The 23,306-nt window shown below is 39.5% G+C and overlaps 1 protein-coding gene across 9 annotated transcripts in view; it reads left to right on the forward strand.

Moving 5' to 3' along the window:
• The window catches only part of gabra1 (gamma-aminobutyric acid type A receptor subunit alpha1), a 32,449-nt gene extending 9,368 nt beyond the window's left edge, over nucleotides 1-23,081 (forward strand). For all 9 annotated transcript variants that reach the window (XM_022206140.2, XM_051937931.1, XM_022206142.2 and 6 more), the window contains exons 5-10: nucleotides 210-430; nucleotides 2,024-2,106; nucleotides 3,286-3,429; nucleotides 5,279-5,431; nucleotides 18,127-18,329; nucleotides 18,917-23,081. In XM_022206140.2, the coding sequence (XP_022061832.2) occupies nucleotides 210-430; nucleotides 2,024-2,106; nucleotides 3,286-3,429; nucleotides 5,279-5,431; nucleotides 18,127-18,329; nucleotides 18,917-19,234 (1,122 nt within the window). In that variant the 3' untranslated portion in view covers nucleotides 19,235-23,081. The remainder of the gene's footprint in view (nucleotides 1-209; nucleotides 431-2,023; nucleotides 2,107-3,285; nucleotides 3,430-5,278; nucleotides 5,432-18,126; nucleotides 18,330-18,916) is intronic.
• The last annotated feature ends 225 nt before the right edge of the window (nucleotides 23,082-23,306 follow it).

The following is a 23,306-nucleotide window of genomic DNA, read 5'->3' on the forward strand; positions in this document are numbered from 1 at the left end:
CTAGGCCAAGACTAGCATAAGAAAGTCAAAGTGACACGAAGAAGGAAAAAAAAAGAGCATAAAAAAAGGGGGTAAAGGAGAAAAGATATGGTTGGAGGACTCAGTGTCTTCTCCAAACCAGTTGTAGGTGAAGCTGCAACAGGGTGGGGAGCCTGGCTTTTTTGTTTTGTTGACTTCTTCTTTGTCTACCTCTCACCGTCCACCTGTAGGAGTACACCATTGATGTCTTCTTCAGACAGAGCTGGATAGATGAAAGATTAAAGTTCAAAGGGCCCATGGCCGTGCTGCGTCTCAATAACCTGATGGCCAGCAAGATCTGGACCCCCGATACTTTCTTCCACAATGGCAAGAAGTCAGTGGCCCACAACATGACCATGCCCAACAAGCTGCTGCGAATCACAGAGGAAGGGACGCTACTGTACACCATGAGGTAGGCTGCTGGAGGTTTTTCTACTTTGGTGCAAGAATAAAATGTTTTGGGATGGACAGAGAAGCAAAGATGTGGTAGAAGTTTAATTTAAAAAAAGACATATTCTGCTTTCTGAAGGGGGTGATTGGTGTAACTTAATGACTAAGCTATAAAGAAATCATGGAAACACAGACGGTAACAGTTTGAGATTTAATCTGTATAATTCCACTTTTCAACAAATTCAAAGAAATATCTCCAGAAAACAGTGACTTAGTCTGTCTTTCAATACTTCCACTGCTCCTTCTATTCTATTTGTAGCACTCAGCTCTAAAATCATTTACTCCTAAATGTGTGAAAACGGGTCTAAAACAGTTGGCTGCAATTTATTGGGAACTTATTTTTCTAGCAAACTGAATAGTCCACTTGAGGGAGACTATGTTTGGTTGATGAGCAACACGCATTTGGCAAACTAGAGAGTACCGTGGGAATGACTCAAAATAAACTGTAACTCCCATGCACATGATGGAACAAAGAAACATGTCACCCAGTGGAGCAGTTTATCAATGCGATTTTTAATAGTTTTTTTGTGGTCTGTGGTGCAGAGGAATATGATATATAAGGGTTGTAGCTAAAGAGGAAATACTTGTTAGTGGTTTGGTTTGGATTCTGGTATGTGCTCTTAATTGACTCATCTTGTAAGCTGCTGTATTAAATAAAAGCCCATTTATGGTGCATATTTTGTAAATTAATTTTCTGACATGCAAGCAATGTTTCAGATTATACAGTGTTTGACTGCATGTGTAGTACAGAAAAATGATTCACTACCCTGCTAAATTTTTTCTCTTCATTTCTAGTATTTATTTATTTTTATCTTAAACAACATAAAATTTCATAATAAATTGTTATCTTTCCATAGTGGTGTTCACCAGAACAAATAAAGCTGCTTTGCCTGGTGATTTATTACCTTGGGGATGCTACCCGACAGTTGCAAGCAAGAAGATAAGGTGTACAACCAGCCGAGCTGAGTTCAGACCTAGTCATGGCACCTCAGTGGCCTTCAGTGGAGAAAATAAACCCTTTGCGACAGTTCAAACCTTGATGCGCACCACAGACTGATGCTAATGTGAGATGTCTAAAGCAGGAATCGTAAAACATTTGTTTCCACATGTTTACTAGCAGGGAGAGGGAAGGGGGTGGAGGGACGAGAGGCGGAGCCCGTGTTGCTGTCACAGATGAGTGAGATGAGGGATAGATGGGAGATTAGTGTGTCACTGGTAGCCTGACATGCTGTTTTTCACCAAGCTGTCAGGAAATAGAAACCCACAGGTCAGGGAGCTGGAGCATTTGTGTTGGTTTGAGGGAAAAAAAAAAATAGTGCAGCGACATTCAACACAGTGACTGGTGCCGAGGAAAAAAAAATAGTCCAGCACATGTTCCTGGTGCCTAACTGTACCGATTTGTCATTCCGCCTTAATTCTTCTAGCCCTCCTCCAGCACTGTTGCCACGCTTTGTTATTTTTTCCCTGACTTTGTCACGTGCTCTGATTTCCTCATTTCACATGCTACTTTTTTTTTTCGCTAATTCATTATCTGTGTTTATATGAATCTTTCTAGGCTTACAGTAAGAGCAGAATGCCCAATGCACCTGGAAGACTTTCCTATGGATGCCCATGCTTGTCCACTGAAGTTTGGCAGCTGTAAGTACCCTTTGTTTCACGTAAAATTCAACATACATTTTCATAAACACATCACTCAGACACACATAAATCCATTCTGACACTACCTCATCCAACTGGAAGCATGACCCCAGCAACAGTCCCCCGATAAGGGATGCCGTAGTGGTGGCAGCCTCCCCCATGCAACCCAACGGACCTTCCAAGAAGCTGTAAGACCCTGGCAGGCATGCAGCGTGCAAACCTGTGTTTATCCAATGCACTGTCTGCCGTAATATCGCCAAAGCATCACACCAGCTGCTCACTGCTGACAGCTAGCCCTGCCCTGCATAATCCTTGACAAGACACAACAAGAGATAGAATGATGGAGGTTGGAGACAAGAATAGAAAATGAGAGAAAAAACCGGAGGGAGTAAAAACGGGATGGGCGATCGAAGAGGAGGGCAAGAAATCAGCAGCAAAAAAACACAGCAAGGCTAAACCAAGAGACAAGTTAATGTTGCACTGTCTTCGTGCCAGTCAGCTGCACAGCATGAGTGAGAGGACCAAGCCTTAACCGCCTTCAAACTGAACTCACTCTTTAAATATTTTAGTGATGAGCTCTCTTCCTTATGCTGCAGTCTGCAGTTGAGCCATCCTTTCCTCTGCAGTGGTCGAGCCACACTGCAGCTTTGACAGGTTGGGTGGCTGGAGGGAAGAATAGACTGACTTGACTGTTTTAAGGTCATGTTGTCCTGTTGGGATGTTGTTCGCTTGTTTTCTTATAAGTCGAGGGATGACATGATGTGCCGTGGCATGATGTGACACAACATCATACCACGGGATAGAAAGTTTGAGAAGGCATAATAAAACACCGACAGGGTGAGTTTAGATATTATTAATAATAATGACAAAAACACTTTAGATAAAACATTGGGGGCGAGGTGTGCAGATGCTAAAAGGGTGAAAGAATGGGGTGCTATGCTTGAATAGCCAATCAGGCAACACTGAGATGAGACAAAAGTAGCCAAGAGGAGAAAAAAAACTGAGATGAGGTAAGACTAAACTACAGGATTTGAGCGGGTGACCTCATTTCACATTTGTCGTATTTTTTTTTCTTCCACCTGGCATCCCTAGCAGCTCCAAAAATACAACGTGCGAGGCATCATGTGAGGACAGACTCCCAGCAGCAAAATAATTTATAACTCTGTTCTTCCTTGGCAGATGCGTACACTAAAGCAGAGGTGGTGTATGTGTGGACCAGAGGGGCTGCCCAGTCTGTGGTGGTGGCAGAGGATGGATCCAGATTAAACCAGTACGATCTGATGGGGCAGAGCGTGGATTCTGGTGTGGTGCAGTCGAGCACAGGTAGGTTTCAGTTTGTGATTTAATGCAAAATGAATGAATGTTTAGAGGCAAGCTTTTTTATTCTGAATTAAGTAGATGACATTTTTAATATTCATGTGGCATTAATCAAAGATGCTGATGAAGTTCAATACATAAACAGTCACGCAGACCTTTTCATTGCTCATCCATCACTGCTCAAATGGTTATGCGAACCTCCAAATTTTGAAAACTGCATCACTTCATGTGCATCTGCATCTCACTTATAAATGACAGACCATGTCCCAGATTCATTATTTCCCTACTGGCCATTACATCTTTTTTTTTTCTTCCACCTCATTTTGGTCAATTGATACTGGCAAAAATTAGTCACAGCATAAAATGGGTGACCTGTTTGCAGTGATGCAAGTGGCAGGCAGAAAGTAACGTTCAAGACAGCTGGCAATGGGCCGCCCAAGTCAGGAAAATGCATTTTATTATTATTTCTTTATTTGTTATTTATGCTTCTTGGAAATCTCAGAACCAACATATGGTTGTAACCAGTTTAAGCCCCGCTGCTGCTCTGTTCTTGTGACTGTTCTGTTCTCTCTGTGACTGGCTCTGAATGCGCTGATGAAATGGATCATGCCTGGATATTGAGTTTGTTGACAAATGGCGCCTATAACTGTGCCAATAAATTGCAACTGCAATAAAACTGAAGGGCAAAACACCACAAACTATTTGGAAAATAAACACTTTAGACTATATGTACAGATAGCATAGACTAAGTGAGATTTTTTTTTGTTTTTGTTGCTGTTCTTAAAGTTCTGTGCTTCAGCGCCATGTTCAATTTGAAACTAATTAATTGATACTGCATTAAAGTGCCAGGTCTCAGCTTTAATTTGAGTAGATTTATCAGTAGGTTTATCAATAAAGAAAGAATAGTGGAGGACATGTAGCTGTTTTAACACAGAGTCCTAAGTTTAGGAAGCTAAAAGAAAAAAAAAGGGGAAACCCGTTGCAGTCAGTGATTGTCTGAAGTCTTCACCAGACATTTTGCATCTTCTTTGGTGATGCTCTCCCAGCTGGGCCTTGACTACAGCTGCCTTTAGCTCTGGATTATTGTGTGGCTTCTGCCTTTAGGCCAACCTTCAGCAAGTGCAGTTAATGCCCAATCAGATGACTGACTCTGCCAGTCAAAGATGTTCCATCTCTTCTCCCTGAAAAGCTCTTTGTCTGCTGTGACTCTATGTTTAGGGTCATCATTCTACTGGATGAAAAAGTGTCTGTATACATCCCGTTGGCTCTGTCAGCAGTGAAATGATCAGTTAACATAAATGTGGCAGTTTCATCTGACAGCCATACATGGCCAAGCCACAACAGCAGCGTGTGATGGACTGATATGTTGACATGCTTTTGTTCATGAGCTGTTCATCCATTTCTCCACATTTACTCTATCATTCATCAGTCTACCGAACTTTGTTCCACTACTCTACCAGTTCCTGTACAGAGGTTGCAAAGCTCAAAACTGGGCTTTATTTTTGAGCTTTGCATCTTCAGGTGAATCTACATAGTCATAAAACCTTGATATGTATCTGTGATTAATGCACTTTGTGTTAAACTGTATCGATCACACAGTTGCATCTATATTAATCTAAGCTTATTCTGCAACTTGATGGCAACACCTTTGACCATTCGCACTTGAAGCACTTACTAAAGGTTTTTCCTTATGTCTTAATTCTTGCTTGTGTTGTACATCGCTTTGGACAAAAGCGTCTGCTAAATGAAATTGTAGAATTGTAGAAATTAAAGCTGATAGGTCTACTATAAGGCAACAAAGTTTGTCTGTGCATTTCTTGTAACCTTCCACTGCTCTTTTATCTGTGGACAACAGGAGAGTACGTTGTGATGACAACCCACTTCCACCTGAAGAGGAAAATTGGTTACTTTGTGATCCAGACATATCTACCCTGCATCATGACAGTCATCCTCTCCCAAGTGTCTTTCTGGCTTAACAGAGAGTCCGTCCCTGCCAGGACTGTCTTTGGTGAGTTGTCTGCTCCTTTCTCTTCTAAACATCTGTGGTTAGAGAAATGAGCCCATCACCAGAAGGTTTTAAATCTGTTCTTGGAGAATCAATGTGAAAGATACAAGGATGACACATTAGGCACTTACTCAAAACCATAGTAGCTTAGAGCAAGGCACGAAACCCACTAGGTTGCCTAAAAAGTATAATAAAAAGACAGAAGTCCCTGGTAAAGTAATAAATGCTTAATATGGCAATGATATGATATAAAATGACTGACAATTCCAATTTTTAAGGTAATTTGGTCTAATGATTAAGCATAGTATTCATTTCTAACTTGATAAGTACAAAAAATACTATAATTAAGTAATATTACACTGTGTGACAATCTATCACACTAGACAATACATTATTATTATCAGTAATATTCATTACACGGGATATTGGAATGTATTCCAATGAAAATACTCAAATTACTGCATTAAAACTTGGTTCTTGTTTTAATATAAGACAATCAACATCCAGCAAAATCATGAAGCAGAAATAGCCTTTTGGGTTTAGGTTTGTGTTGGTAACGTGGTTTTGGAGTCAGTGTAAACAACATACAGCTTCTACGCGTACACCCATCAATGACCCTGAGTGTAGCTTTATTTAGTTCTGCTGAAAGATTGTCAGGGTTTGCTACAACACAGTTTAATTTTACATGACCTCAGTGTGAGAGAGACTGCTTTCGAGAAAACGGGAGCTATTGCTACACAGTACTGAGCTAAATTCCTTTTTGATTCTGTTTTGGGCCATAAAGATAAGTAAACAATAATTTCAAGGGACAGGTTAACATTTGGGAAATATACATATTTGCTTTCTCACTGAAAGTTTAATCAGACCTGGAGTCCATTAGCCTAGCCTAGAATAGAAACTGCAAGCATGGGGAAACAGTTAGCACACCGGTTTTTCTTTTTTTTTGTCGATGTCAAATTTTTACTCACTATGGGTTAATTTTTCACGACAATATGAAGTCCTGCACCTCTATGGAAACAGCACAACTATGGCTTGAAGTACAGAGAACTCAGAAATGTCTTTCTGCAATATGACACAGTTGTAATGCCATATCACATAAAAAAGAAAGTAGAAGTTTTTTGATTTTTTTACTTTGCTGAATGATAAAAGTTTTAATCAACATGTACAGCATTTTTGCAACTACCAACAGGTGTAACCAATACTGGGAAAAATGTAAAATTGGCATTTACAACTGGTCTTTGCAAACACAGCCTGCAGTTCAGCTCAGTTCTCTGAATTTTTGTCACATGACTGCTGGTCCCAGCTGAGGCAGCCATTAGTTCCTGGCTGCACTGAGGAGTGGAGAATTTTTTGGTTTTTACTACATCCGTTTATCACAAACACTTCATTTTGGGTGATTTGTTAAGTGAGGCGTAATGGAAAAAAATACTCTGATGTAATGCACCTGATTTTAAGCTTAAATTTGGTTAATTATCCCAATGGGAGACAAGTAGTTAAACAATCCTCAGAAAGTTGAAAGCCTTTCTTTTTTTTTTTACTGTTTCTGGCTCTGATTAATGGCGTCATTTTGGTGATTTTTTTTAAAGATAACATGCTTTTAAATCCTGCCGGCGGCTTTTGGGGTTCAGAGGATTAACGGCTAAAGCTCACAAATTAAGATGTGGTATCTCATTTGTTGAATTTGTGCACAAACAGAAATGGGGAAAAAAAGGGACAGGCTGTGGTTTTTGCATCCTTTAACAAATTCTCCATCATTGGCTGGACACAGGGACTTCCTGGAGTCTCTGCTGATTGCCTGGAAACCTCACAGTTATGACAAATAGCGGCATCAATCTTCTCATCTATCACACAGCAAGGGATGTTTCCTAAAATGTCACATTATTCCTTTAAAGGACATTAAATGTTAAAAACAGACAGATTGAACATTTGCTCTTTGCCATTTCCATACTGTCATGTTCTGCCTTTGCACCAATGACGTGAACAAGAGCTTTAATCAGCTGTGGCTAGCTGCAGTGGAATTTTAAGCCCAAACCTCAGTGTGAATTTAGATTTACGTGCTCTGAATATTAGACTACAAGCGCATGTGTGTGTGTTTGTGCTTTCCTGTGTGTGATGTAAGTGTTCATTAATGCGTGTGTGCGTGCGCGCATCGGCATGTGTGTGTTATGTGCATGTGTGTGTGTCTGGTGTGTATCTGTCTGTCTGTCACACTAAGGTCTTACATAATACCGCCCAAAAGGAAAGCTCTTGCTAGTCTGCAGCATGCTCCGTAGCAGCATAGCACAGCAGCAGGCAGAATGTCCTTGAGTTACCTCACCCCTACACACTTTCTTCTTCTTCTATTCTTCCTTCTTCCTCACTCTCTCTTTCTCTCTTGATCTTGTTCTCATGGATGTCAGTGTCTCCCCTGGCCCACTACTTAAAGAGCTTTCCCAGAATCATTATACGGGCACCCGATTTTTCAGCTCTGCAGTCTTCAGCGGGTTTTTTAGACTCTTCCTGCAATGTGTGTTTGTGTTGTGTACGTGCCACAGCTTGCTACCTGCGGTGCTCGTCACGTGTCGAGGGGAAATGAGGATGGCCTAGATTAGATTCAAACAACTATCTAGGACATGTGTGTGTGTGTGTGTGTGTGTGTCTCACACTATCATTTCTGTGTCTGCTCTGTGATATTTCATGTATGTAGCGTGGGCACACATACGCAGGTGAATAAACACGTACATATTTTCTTGAAGGCACGGGGTGGCCGCAGCGCCTCGGAGTACTAGAATGCCCATTCATGTGATTAATCATCAGAGACAGCGGATGAATAAGCCCGTTCTTCGAAGGGGTTACACTGTCAATATCGCCATAAATGAATCATTAAAAAGACATAGCAGACAATAAAGAGCTTTCCTTGACATCCTAATCCTTTGACCATCATGTAAGGCAAAAATTAAATGGTATATCACGACGCTAACACGCGTTTTGTGCCGTGAAGATGAAAAGTGTCACGACACAGAAGCTGTCGGTGATTCATAGGGAAAATCCAGGCTAAATAGGAAGGCACCTGGTAGTGTGAGCTCAGGAATAACATGTTGTGTGTTCATGTTAGAGGCTAATGTCTTCTGTGGACGCAGTGCTCAAAATGTTTGCTTTGCATTGGGAAATTGTTTTTTTCAGCATTTCTGTTGTCATATGTCTTTTTGTGTCTTTATAATGCTGATTACTGATTATTTTCAGCTAGTGCTTGTAATGTGCTTCATACATTCAGTTAACATGAGATGCATATAGAAGGCACTTTTGACACAAGCATCTCCGTGTTTGTTAGGTACAGTTTCAGAACGCTATGCAACTCAAATATTTGACTCAATTATGTTGTAAGGGAAGCATATTTTAGCCCACATTAAGTTTGTTTGTGGTGTATGACAAATATGTGTCTATCAACATATCTTTGCCATTTATTTTACTGCTTTACTTTTGCTCATTTTCACTCAACAAATTATAGATTAGATGGAGCAGGGCTTGTTACCACGGTAACTCAGGAAATAGAGGAGAAGCTTTAAATATGTTGTAATCAGGCCCATTTCTAACCCAATCCATGACATTTTCCTCAATCTAACAATGTTATTTTGGAGCCTGTATCTCACCAACAGCAAACACCAGTCTCCTTGGTTAAAGTTCTGTATTGGATGAACACCTTATCCTTTATTTTAAACTCCTGACATGGACTTTGTGGGTCTTTGAATCTGGAAACAATTCCATCACGCTTACACCTTCAACTGGAAAAATATGCCGATTCCAAAATGTAAATGAGATTGCAATTTGGTGGTATAGAAACATAATTTTTCTGAGACAGTGTTGGTAGTATACCTGATTATGTACATTGCAGTCTGTCTGAATAAGCATCTAAGAGTCACAACGGTGACATTGCTACACCAAATGTCATGAAATGTGTAATAAGGGACAAGTCTGAATTAAATGTAATTTATCATTTACACACCCGAGTACTCTTAAATTGACTGCACATGTTGTTCTGTTGTAAGATTAAGAGTACAAATCAATAAATATTAAAATATTTGGCTGCAAGACTAAAATATGCATCTATCTCATAAAATGTTGACACCCCTTTTGTGGAGTTAAACAATGAGAATAAATGCAGACAAATTAGGGAAAAAAAGAGTACAAATAAATGCATCACTGAACCTCTAACGCTCATATTTAATATAAAAAAAACAAAGTCCAACAAACCACACAACCCAAATGACTTTCTTACAAGCACCGCCTCCATATATTTTTGATCTTCAATAATGCCATGGATGAATGCATGATGTTTTTCAGCAAAATTCTTCTGATGCCACATGTGCGAAAATGTCAATTAGTCATATGTCAGCCATTACAAAGTAAATTCAATTTTAATTAGGAAATTAATGAGAATTTTTATTTAGCAGCTTCACTGTAAGAAACAAGAATGAGAGTTGTGCCCACATTGGCAATTAATTGAATTTTCATCATAAAAGAATATCCAAAGGGAAAATAATTTTTTAGCAGTGATGCACAGAAAGCTTTTATCTTCCTTCATTTCAACACATTTTAATTCCCACTCCGACTGTACCACTATTCCCTCCCATGCACCAGGCGCCAAATATTATGTGAGCATGACAGCTCTCTCTGCAGTCTTGTTTTAGGTTATATTGGAACAAAGCTAGAAGGTGCATTTGCACTAAAGACAGTACAAAGTCTGTAAGGTTACATATTCCGTGTCTGATAAGGGTTTCAGAGTACAACATTTGTTTTTCGGTATTTTATTTACTGTAGGAGAAATGACTAAACTGTGCAAATGCACTTTAGTCATTGCTCCTGCAGACACCCATTCACAGCTTGGTTTCATTTCAGAACAGCAACACAATCCATCAAATGCCACACCAACACCAGGAAGCAGCTACTGTAATACTGTGTGTGTTCTTATTACTGCAGATGTGATCAGGTTTATGTTTCCAACACAGATGTCCAAAGCTGACACAGAAACAACATAAACATGAGCAAATGCAGCATTGAAAGCCCCGTTTAAATTACATTATGTGTCTATGAAGCACAGCCTCTGCACTAAATCTTTTTCCTAAAGCCTGCCCTGTAGATGAATAGGCAATTTAAAAACACAGCAGTGGGTAGAGTTATCTTATTTATCACTGTGCCGATTAAGAGCCTGATTAGTTTATAGCTAGTTCGGTGTAGTGGAAAACTGTTGGCAATTTATTTATTTGCCGTCCAAATGAAAACCAAAAGGAAAGAGCCACTGATGGCGTTGATATGGTGTTTCTCTCCCTCACTTCCTCCCTCCCTTCCTCTCTTTCGCTGTTTCTAAGCTGTCAGGGACAGCAGTGCTCAGAAGATTAGCTTGCTTCCTTTGCTCCTCTTTAAGAGCGATTGGCTGGGTATTTATTGGTTTTCCCATGATGCTGTTTAATGTATCTGCTCATTAAGGAATAACACCTTGTGTGCGAGTGGGTGTGTGCACTGGAGTTTGAGTGTGTGCGTACACAGGCTCGCACGGTGCATGCGGTTTGTTTGCTATACATGCACATGCTGGTTGTGTGCCAGTGGGTGCTCATAAATTCATGATTACTAGCTGACAACATTGTAGGCAGTGGTGCTACGGACTGTATGCATGTGTGTCTGAGTGTGTGTGTGGCACAAATCTCACAGCTGCGGTGCTGGCACAGTCATTTAACTCAGCCGCCAATCAACATGTCAATTTATTTCTTCATTTATGTAAATGAGAGGTGACATAGTGATGCTGAACGTAATGTGTTTCTGAGTCAGGCTTCCCTGAGGCTTCAGTTATTGATAAGGCATGAATAAATGAGGAACTGCAGCACTGTGGGGATAGACATCACACACAGACAGCTTCACCCCTGGGACTGGTTGAAGGAATGTGAAAATAAAAAGTTGTTTGACAACTCCCAACACTGCAATCAATCTCATTCATCAGATTTACAAGATTCAATACTGGTGCATTCTTCAGTCTATTAATAAAAAGATACAACTGATCCTCGTAATGAGTTAGAAACAGAACTATTGTGACTAAAATACTAATTAATAAGCATGAAGCCTTAAAATATTTAATTTACATGCAACTTAGTTGGATCAGCAAATAGTTTCTAAACCAAAAGTCAGACTGTTGCTCTGAACATTATGATCTTGGAATGCTAAAAATCAATACAACAGCAAAATGTTAATCAAGTGCATTTTATTTGCTTCCTTTTTAAATGTAGTATCTAAAGAAGGAGTGTTGATATTTACCCAGTCTGATAGTTAGCATGTGCCAGATTTACCATCCTAGTTGCTCCCACTGCATGAGCTGAACATGCATGGACACAAACATACACACAATTTGACAAAATATTTAGATTAATTGTCCTCTAAATAATTCAATATATTTGGTTACAATTTGCAATAGAAAACAGTGGTCATGGTTAAATACAGAACCAAATGAAACACTGATGAAGTCAACAAAACTCAATCTGGGACACGTTGACATTCAATATATCAATATTACTTTAATGTCCTTCCCCCCCAACCTCAACCAAGCATTTGTCTCTTATGTCGGCTATCTGTGGTTGTACTCCAACCCTTCCACCTTCTCGTCTTCCTGTGATGTCAGTGCAGTAAAATTATAGCAAACTGCCATGACATTGTAAGTTCACGAATGCTGTCTTTTTCCAATTTTCTAAATGTTACACTGGAGGGGTTTTAGAAGTCTTTTAAGGCTTGCATTTTCAAACTTTGCAAATGTGTGACGAGCGTTGTCTGTACTGTCCTTGTTGAGGTGTAGTTGTGCATGCAAATGAATGGCTCATAAAACAGTTCGTTAAAACCAACTTTGCTGCAAGGTCTCCTCAGGACCCGGCCTAGAAATAGGGTGTGAGTGGCACACAAAGGGCTGTGTGTTCTTTGAGTGAGCAGGCGTCCCACTTCACAATGGATTTTTGACCTTGTCCCACATTTTGATTGTCATGTTTGATTGGTTGCCTACTCAGTCAAAACATTGTTAGAGGCAAATTTCTGCCTTGAACCAGGGAGCATGACAGTAGAGCGAGCGATATTTTCCTGAAGGTTCACTCTCCCCTACAGAGATTTGTCTGTGGCTTGGCTCTGCTGCAGCGGCTGAGCAGTACATCATACTCACTCGCTTGAGATCGGCCCGATTAGCCGAAGCCTGCCATTCAAGGGTTGTCAATCAAGGGTGAAAGTTGGAAAAGAGCAAATAATAAATTGACAGAGGGATCAATAATAATGATAAGCAATGACGTTGCACCTCATGCTGAAAAATCGTTTGACCTTTGGCACAAAGAAAAACTTGAGCTCAAAGCGCCTATTAATTTATTTTTAGCCATGCCTGGAACAATTTATTTTCTGATTTGCAGCCACTTACAGGCAACAGAGCTGAAAGTCTATCAGGCTGATTACTCTGATAGACATTAAATCAAATTTCTATAAGCGTTACCTTGTTCTGGCAGAAAGCTATTAACCAAGTGGACATTATCGGCCCCACATTTTCCAAAAAATGTTCTTTTGAACTGTTTGCCTTTGTGTGTAGTTATATCAAACTTTTCTATGCATGAGGGAGCGGTGACAGCCCTCCCACCTCCTAACTTTGTGATTCATCACCTTAAATCTCTAATTGACTTTCCCCAAATTTTCTTTCACATCTTCCTCTAGCTTGTCATTTTTCACCAGTACTCTCTATGTGTGTGTGAGTATTTGGAAGTGAGTCCCAAACAAAGGCGAAAAGCTTGTTAGAAGATATGTATCATATAAATCAAGTGTCAGCGCTTGTGCACACTGAGCTAAATTGAGTGGAAGGAACTCTCAACAACTGAGTTACACCACTATTAATCCAGTTAGAACTTTCCAGATCAGTGACTTTGTTCATTAACAGCCTTCAAAGCCTCAAGTCTATTAGTTACAACATGTCAAATAGAGTCATTTAAAACCAGCTCTGGAGTCATGTTCTAATGAATCAACTTGCTAGTGTTCTAAATGATTCCTAAGTAGGCCCATCACTGACTCAAAAGGGAGTCTTGTTTTTTTCTCTCTTGGAGGTAGGAAACACCTAGTCGACCTTGTTAGTGTAATCTCACACACACGCCTTTGCACATAAATGCAGATGATTGTAAACAATGCATTAGTTTATGCACACAAACCATCAGTTTATGCTGGTCAAATCCATGCATCACCCGTCATTTTAATAACAAATGGTTTGCTTTTCTTTCGCCTGCATCTCCCGCTGTATTAAGACATTGGAGGAAGACTTGTTTCCATGACAACAGAGCTTGTCAAACACAGTAAAGTATATGATACTGAGCATCAGGGCGCTTTTGTGAGGACTTGTGTAATACCCAGTGGTGCTGCCTTCGTCCTCCCCCACAAAATTAACTGATTTCCTGGCAAACAAAGTAGAGGACAGATCGACACCATACTGTTGCCATCCATTTCATCTATATCCCCTCACCTTCCTCAGTTCCTTTCTGCATAACTTCAGGCATGTATATAGCCCTCCATGCTTCCCCCTACACATGTATCTGTGTCATCTTGCCATTCCCTTGTCCCTTTAAACACTCATTTATATTCCTTCCCTCCATTTTGCCTCTGTACTCTCAGTTCAGACGCAGTGGATGTGAGGTGCTGCTCTTTTGTGCTCAAGCACCTGCTGTGTCCATAAGTACACATGATTGCTGGCAAAATCACTTTGCACTGGCTGTCCTCCAGTGGAGAATGTTCTGGCACCCACCAGATAAGCAATGACACCTTGATGTAAGAGTTACACTCTGCTGCAAATTTCAAGACGCTCGTTCTCAAACTTGAAACAATTTCAACTGTGACACCGAGCCGCTGCTTCCAGTCAGATTAAACATTCATGTAACGCGCCGCATGTGTTGATTCTTCGCGTTTGTATTTGCATTTGAATTATTATCTAATTCGAACCAACAATTTACATATACTGGCGGTGTTTAAATCCAATGTTGTAAGGGTTTTATAGCCGAGTAAAATGTTGCAGGGAGGGGGTCTTAGAAAGCTTCTCTAAGTGACAGTTCAGTTTCATGCAAGTCGTGTTGCATGTGGTACATATGCATCATCAATGCATTCAGTACATTACATGGTGGATGACACCCCCCAGTTGGGTGAAAGACAGCAGTACAAGTATAGAAGTAAAGCAAAAACCTCAGTGAACAGGGTCAGCGGCAAAATGTTTTTAGCCGTCTAAAATAAATGGCCTACCAAAAAAAAAAAAATCTATATCGTGCTATATCTAAAATATTTCACTGCTTTACCTTGCTGTCAGGCAGCCCTTTTCAACAAGGAACTGAATCGATCTGTGCTCTCCTTCAAAGCCACCAGACTCCGTTGACAAAAACAGTAACTTTATCTTACAGAGTACTGGTGTTTCTGGTCCACTGCTGCCTACACTGTTTAGTGCATTTGTGCCACTGTGCAACACTGATGATTTAATGTGTTTTTTTGGATCTGACTTTGGAGTATGGTAGACCAAGAAAAGACAATTTTTGTGTACTGTGAGCTAAAATTACTGTTGGGACTGTGGACAATTTGGTAACTATGAAAAAGCAATAAAACGGCCGGAGGTCCTCAACAGAAAAGGCTGTCTAAAGGCACGGTTAAGAGGTGGAAATATTCTAAATACTGCATGTACTCAAAGTGATACTTAGTTTTTAGGTGGGCTTTTTTTTTGAAGACAGCTAAGATACAATTCTTGCTACTACTGACCACAGTAGTGTATTGGTTCGTTTTATGAAAGTCCTCATTGCATTTGTGATTCTTAAAATTTGGGGCCAGCCACCATGTACTGCATTTAATACACTGACAAACCTCCCTTTAAAGAAACAGAACAATCTCTTTTACCATTTATTAATTTATGGGTTTGTAGCTGGCTTAACATAGTCTTTAATACATTAATTCACATTAATTATGCAGAACAACAGTTTTCTACATTAGAGCACTATCATCCTTTACTTGATCTCATTTGTTGCAGGGTATTTTTCCTCAGTTCTTGAGTAACAACAAGTAAACGTAGATGCTAAAATAGCGCATGTATTTTATAGAAATGTTACTTTGCTCACAAAAAATTATCTATATTTGAACACAATTCGGTTTTGAAATGGGAGGACATGAAAATCTGGAATTAATATTCCATCACTAATTATTTTCAGATCTCCTGTTGCCATGCAGAATCAACACAACATATGATGGCCTAGTTAGCAGTGCTGAATATGGCCATATGTAAATTCTGTACAATCCCGTATTAATATAATTACTCTAGCATAAATATTGCTATAATACAGTACATCTCAGCGCCTGCATTCAACTGTAGCTACCTTTAATCATGTTCTCCCTCTCCATCTGAATCCATCCCACGTGGGCGGCTGAGTTGTGTTCCTACACAAAATTGGAATAGAATATCGCCACTTTTACATGAAGCCATTATTTGTTTTTTGTTTGGACAGCATGACTGCAGTTACATCATGTAGGATGAGGAGGTTACTCTTGATCATTCGTGCCCGTACTAATCCAATGAAACAAATTATTGATCTATCTGGGGCAAAGGAACAAATCTGAACAATAAATTATCTCAGAATAAATAAGTATGACCTACTTATTTGTTATTCCCTTTAGCGCCATAATGAACCCTAGAAATGTATGACCGTGCACGTCGCGTTCTATGCAGATCTAGTAGATCCATCAGAGGTGTCTTGTTCAGTTATGGCTAATGACCAGTCATTTATTTGGCTATGAGTAATGAGAACATAACAATCATCCTTTATGGTTCATGTCACAGCACCCAGTCAGCAATGGCAAAAGCATGTGAAAAGCGAGTGGGAGGATGAGCAGTCCGTGATTCATCGCCTAACACTTCATCAAGACTGAGGAGGAAGTAAAAAAATAATTTATAATTGTGAAGGGAAACAGTATCATTTCAGGACACATGCAATAACTCAGCACCAGCTGTTTTTCCATTGTGGAGCTGGTGGACACAACAGCGACACTATGCAATATATCACAATTAAATATATTTTAAATATACAAATAAACACTACTTTAATGGAACTTTTTGTAGACTGCATTCAAAATTAGTTGTTAACTCAATAGATTTTTATTTTGTTACCTTAGCGTATACGGCGAATTTACTTTGTGGATTGTCATGTCCGAGGTGAGAAGACTGCTACTCAAGAGTACATCAGAGGGCAAAACAAAGGCATTTGTTGTCCTCTTGTGTAAACCAGTCAGCATTGTCTCCTCCAAGTTTAGCCAATCACTGTTCATAGTTTTTTAGAGGGTTGCTCTGAAATATCTACCCTGAAGTAATTGCATTTTCTAAAACAGCCCTGACAGAGTTTTGGGGGCAGTTCTTGTGGTCAGAACACACACAAAGCTTCAGGTTGGCCTAAACAGACCCCACTGGTGCCGAGTAAAAGATGCTAACTGCACGTTTGCATTGAAAGACAAAGCATGGCTCCATTATCTAACCCTGGACTTCGTTTGTCATTTAAAGACAAGATTTTACTTCACTTTCCTTGATATTCCTTAGTTTGTCTGGGCTGTGGTTATTAATTAACATATTGCATAGTGATGAAAATTCAACATAACAGATTACAGCCATCAAGATCAGAGAGCACTGATTACTGTTTTTTTTAATGGTTTTTTGCAGTTTATGATGACACCTACAGAGAAAAAAATCAATGACAACACATTTCTGTGGATGTCTTATACATCAAAGTGTGTATGTACAGTACATGTTTGTACATAAACATCCCTCCACACAGAGCATGTGTGTGGGAGGGTCCTTACTGCATATTTTATAGTCCCTCTACAAGCCAGCTGATAAACTGAATCAGTGGATTCTTTCTGCTGCTTGGGCTGATGTTATTCGGTGTGTAAACATCTGCAGTAGCCTGTTCTGTGATGAGCACCACACTGTTAGATCTGCTCTGACCCAGTTCCTCTCTCTCTCCACAGTGTCTCATCACAGGCTTCAGTAGTAGTACACTCCTTAGTATGAGGAATTTTGGATTAAAAATATGCAACAGCTGTCTTAATTTACAGTTTTTGCATGGCTCATTTCTTGTAACTGCTTGTGCACTGGTGTGCAGGTCGAATTTAGAGCGAAAATCTATTTTTTCCAGCTATTACTCGTCAGCAGTATCTCCGAGGGCTGCATCTACCAGCTGCATCTGTAGAAACCTCCGCCTTTCTGAGACTATTAAAAGCACAACCTGCAAGACTGCATCAGCTGCTCACATAGATTAATGTGAATGAAATGCTTGCTCATTTGATCTAAGAAAAAAGGAACTCGCCATGCAGTAATACTATTGTGTACTCTGGCATCATATCTAGAGTAAGCTTATGGTTATACCAGAATACTTTCATTGCTCAGCACTATACTTAAGGTTTCATTCTTCTTCGTCGATATCATTAATAATACCAGGATACTTCACATAATGTCTATTCATGCATGGCACACACATACATGACAAATGACTTTACCAGGGCTTCATCATGAATCAGAATTTGTTCTTAATGACTTGCTTGTTAAAATGTTGATTGAAGAAACTAAGAATAATAATTAATCCTGACAGCACCTGAACCATCTGAGAATTGATCTGACTTCACATAATCCATCTTGTCTGTGTATGTCCCTGCAGGAGTGACCACTGTCCTGACCATGACCACACTCAGTATCAGTGCCAGGAACTCTCTCCCTAAAGTGGCCTATGCCACAGCTATGGACTGGTTCATCGCCGTCTGCTACGCCTTCGTCTTCTCGGCCCTCATTGAGTTTGCCACGGTCAACTACTTCACCAAGAGGGGTTATGCCTGGGACGGAAAAAGTGTGGTGCCAGAGAAGGTATTTGAAACCCCTTAGTATTCTTGTCTTATTCCTAAGGAGGCCCTCAGTTTGACATAATATGGTTTGTTAGGCGATGATATGGAACATGACTGCGATGATTGCTGTCAGTATGAAGGCAAATCTGTGTTTCCAGGGGTAGAAGGAACCTTCATCACACCAGTCACTGAGGATAACATAGAATTACATATATAGATTTTTCTTTCCAACAGCCTCTTTTTGGCATTAGGACAGCACTTTGCTTCTGATGGCACTGGATCAGGCAGGGAGCATTTAGTTGTTGTCGCCAGCTCATCTAACAGAAAATGCAATTTGAGTAACATGACATGAGCATTAATAGTTTAGTGTTCATCTTGTGCTTTCTGCTCTACTTGTCTCTGTGCTGCAGTTAGCAGCAGCAAACTATACCCAGCTATTTTTGAAAAAAAAAACACCCTAATATTAATGTATGACACATTAGCATCAGTATCTGTGCAATAACACACAATATGTAGCCTCAAACAAGCACTGAAAACAGGCATGCAAGTCCCAGTTCAAGCTTTGACACTTTTGCTTTTCCCAATTCTTTCTCCAACAAATACAACCAGCAAAAGAAGAAGAAGGAGTCCCTCCTCAAGAAGAACAACACCACAGCCTACCCAGCTGCCACTGCTACAGCCTTCGCCCCCAATATTGCCAGGACCCTGGATTGGCCACAATCGCCAAAAGCGCCCCCGCCACCCCCAACTGAGCCCAAGGAGGAGCCAAAGCCCAAGCCTCCAGAGGCCAAGAAGACCTTTAACAGTGTGAGCAAGATAGACAGGATTGCCAGAATAGCCTTCCCTCTGCTCTTTGGAACCTTTAACTTGGTCTACTGGGCGACCTACTTGAATAAGAAGCCCAAATTGCAGGGGATGCCACACTAATCCATGTTTCATTCCTTTTAAAAAAATATATACCTGTAATTATTTCATTTTCTTTCTTATTCCTCTTTAAAAAAAAAACTGTGTTTATTTTCAGACAAACATGGTGTCCATGCAGGTTTGAATTCCCAGTTGTTGCATTGCTTCTATGTTTACCTAAATTTGGAAGATTTTGAAAAAACAAAATACAGAAAAAAAAAGGATGATAACAATACAAACTTTTGAGAGGGTGTTGTTCAGGTCTGGGTTGATGCTACTAAGAAAATGCTACTATAAATATATAGCCAAGAGAATGCTATTCTACAACTGCACATAGCCCAAACTTGTTAAGGGGCTTTTGTTTCTATGTTTCTTTCATTTTCTTTTCTTTTTTTTTGATTTCATTTGAACATAGAATCACAGTAAAAGGCACTTGTGTATATGCATGGGCAGGGCATCTTATTATTTATGTTTATTTATTCAAAATACAGATCAACATTGACTGGTGGCTTAGTTTATTTGAAATCAGCAGCAAAATGCTACACTCAGTCTCTTTCGAAAAATATCTTCCATTCTCTGTAGATGTTTTATGAGATTAATTATGTCATTCTTCAAAATATGTTAGGGTTTCTGCAATAGCAATAAAACATGTCTCAGTGGACACACTATTTATTTAGGGATTGACAAAAAAAATACAAAAATCCAATCATCTCTGTGCTCAACATTGAAAATGTATTAATTTCCTTTCACAGCATTGTAAATATTATCAGGTGTTAGAGATGTCAATATTATGTTTAAGCTTTGCAAAGTGTAACTAAAGGGTATGTTAATTGAATACATGGAAAGGTAAACTTTTTTATTTAAATTATTTTTGTTCTCTTTATGATACTTTCTACAAAAAAAAAGAGTATATAATGGTCTAACTCATGCTTAAGTGACTGTTTCTCGCCAAGTTAACGTTCCATTCAAAGCTGCTTTCACAATGAAGTAAAATATTATTCAATCGTGTGTTCGTGCACACACCGACGGCAACAACAGCAACAACAAAATCAATGGTATAAACTGAGATTGGCTAGTTACGAGCAAGAATGTACAAATCATCTCAAATCCTGGAGTGCATTTTACATTTAGAATTAAAACACTCATTGTTTACTTAGTTTTGTTTGGTCTTTTGGCATTTTCGAGTATTTATGGTGGGGCCTTCAGTTGCCAAAAACACCATTTACAGGAAAGTTCAGTTAGCGTCAGTTAAAAGTAAAGGGGTTGGGGCACACTGAGACGGAGGAGAAGTGCCTTTTCCATTTTCAGAGTTGAAGCTGTGATGGCTATTACTTTGTTGATTGACGGCGCATCTGTATTTTCCATCCCACTGTGTCCCCTGACCGTGTTTACCATAGTACCCCATCTCCATTCAGTTGAAAATTGAGACATAACACTCAGAAAGTACCAGCTACACTGCCTTCAGTATCACATGCCCGTTTGGACTCATTTGTTGCTGCTTGTTGGTGAGCAACAGCGAAAGACAGGGACAGAGACAGAAAGAGACAAAGAGAAAGGAGATGTTGAGTTGAAGTGGCACTGTAATCTTACTTTAGCCGGCGCTGTGTTTCGCACAGAGGACTTGTCTTGTAGTTCTATGATAGTGATGAAGATGAATATATTTTTGTAGCATGATGTCAATCCCTCTTCCGAGAAAAAACAACAGAAACTAACGCAAATGTGAAAAGTATGCTTTTGTTTTGTTTTTTGTCTTAAACATTGCTTGCTTCTTTCTTTTTAGTTTTCTTCTTAGAAAAACACACAAACATTAGGGAAAATTGCTTCTTCTCTGACGTGGCATGTTAAGTTTCTAAACAGTCCATTTTAAATTATGTTAATGTAGCAATATTAATTAGCAAGGGCTTTTCTTAGGACCTGAACCTGGCACTCAGTCTGGGGGTGACATCCATTGTAGCTTTACACTGACCCCTCTCTACTTGTAGTTTCATCTGTATGCTGTACATGGAAATTTAACCTCTTCTGTTTAGATTTGGTTAAAGACAACAGGCATTGCATTGTGTGTCCACCCTGGGTTCTGAAGCCTCTGGCTCCCACTCTAACCTTGCTTGGCAAAGATTCAAGAGTGAGGGTGCACTGCATCGCATTATTGATTCTCAGTGTGCTTTGTTGAATATGTTTTACAGGGCACTGAACAGGCCAAAAGGCATACTAGAACCATACAGTACTCTGCATGTTTGTGCGCTGGGGTGAATGGATTGTGCTATTACCAGAGGGAACTGAAAAAGAGACTGGTGGTTGTTGCTATTGTTATTATTTGCATACCATAATGACCAATACTGAATTTACCCCCTAATGGCAGACATCTTTTCAAGCATATGCAAGCAGTCAACTGTTCACAGCCACTTAACCTACAAGCAGAGGGTCAAGGAACTGCAAAGTTCAGGGTGAAGAGTTGTATAAAGATATTTGAACTCTAAACTATTGTATGTATGTTTATTATCATGAAGAAAAATATATATACATATGTAAAATACATAATGCATACAGTATTTGATTCTATTAATGAAGATATTAGCTAAGATGATGATGAATATTGTTTGTATTATCAACCTATTGTTATGCATTTTGCACATTTAGAAGAACAATAACATTACATTTATGTAGTCAGCTTCGTGCTATGCAAGGACAGCTTTGAACCACATCATTGACCTTCTCTCCCTGACCATTGTGCTTCAGATTTACAAGTTATTATAAAAAAAAGAATGAAAAAAAGCTTAGCTTTTCTATCAGCTGTGCACCCATTAGCTTCCCCCCCCCAACCATGGCTATACAGGGTGACATCAAAGAAAACAGTGGATTATCTCTTTTGTTTGCGCTTTGGATTTGTCGGTGGTTGAAGGGAAAATGGCTTTCGTTGTTGATTGCACTTTTTCTCCAGAGACATGCAATAAAGTGATTGAGCTGAAAATACCAGGAGCAAAACTGTAACAAGATCACCTTGTTAATAATATTTCCGTTCAGTTCTTGAGCTTGTTTGTCATTACAAGAATGAAAAGAGGTGACAGTGTTACTTTGTTAAATGGATAATTTTGTTTATCTTTCGCTCTCCAAAGCTCAGCGATATTACAGGGAGCACCAGGCGTAGTTTTGACTTTGACAGAGTAAACGTGAATTTTCTACTTTTCTGTTTCAAGTATCTTTGCTAAAGCCCCAATCTTGTACTCCAAGCCGGATAAAACAAACGCTGTAGAGCATTTACAAACATTTTGGAGCTGGGTCTGATTTTGCTACATTTAATGCTCCAGAGAGAGAATGTGAATAAAAAAATATGAGGCACAGTGCAATCATGAGCTTCCAACTTTTACCTTCACACTCATAAGCAGAGCATACATGTAAATATCACATTTGTAGGCACATCAGTCATTTCTTTCATTATGTTTGATGCAAGGTCCATTGCAGTTCTCAGCAGCACTTGCTTTTCAACATTGAGTCTTTGGTTATTCCTAGATACCTACTGGAGTTTTTCTTGTATTTTTATCAAGCAAAATATGTTCTGATTTTCACTGAAATGTAAAAAAAAAACTAATTTTCTAAAGCACAAACGTTGATTAGGGTAAGAGAAATTAGAGAGACTGTATACATATGGACACGAAAAAAAACGACGACACGGACTTACAAAACGCACACAAGCTCACATACCCACATACAGTACATATGTTGGTAGTTCCAGGATACTGACAAAGGGTTCTGATGGATGTAGAAGAAATGGTGAACCTTCTGTAAATGTTTTCTTTTGTTTCTTTTGGTTATGATATGGCCCTGTAAAATCTGATTCTCTGCATTAGTCTTTAATAAAAAGAAAACAAATGAATGTCGTGCCTATACCTCTGTCCTTGTGCTGCAGATCACCAGACACAAGGGAACACACATAACACACACGTGGTGCTAATAGAATGCTAATAGGCAACATGTGGTGAATGTACACATATGTCAGTAGCAAAAACAGTGGTGCCATCTGAGATAGGAAGATCCCTGAATGATTCAAGGACTAAAATATGGAAAAGCAGGACTTTCTAAAAGTTTATTAGGCTCCAAA

This window comes from Acanthochromis polyacanthus, chromosome 17 (assembly GCF_021347895.1).
Source record: "Acanthochromis polyacanthus isolate Apoly-LR-REF ecotype Palm Island chromosome 17, KAUST_Apoly_ChrSc, whole genome shotgun sequence".
NCBI lineage: Eukaryota > Metazoa > Chordata > Actinopteri > Pomacentridae > Acanthochromis > Acanthochromis polyacanthus.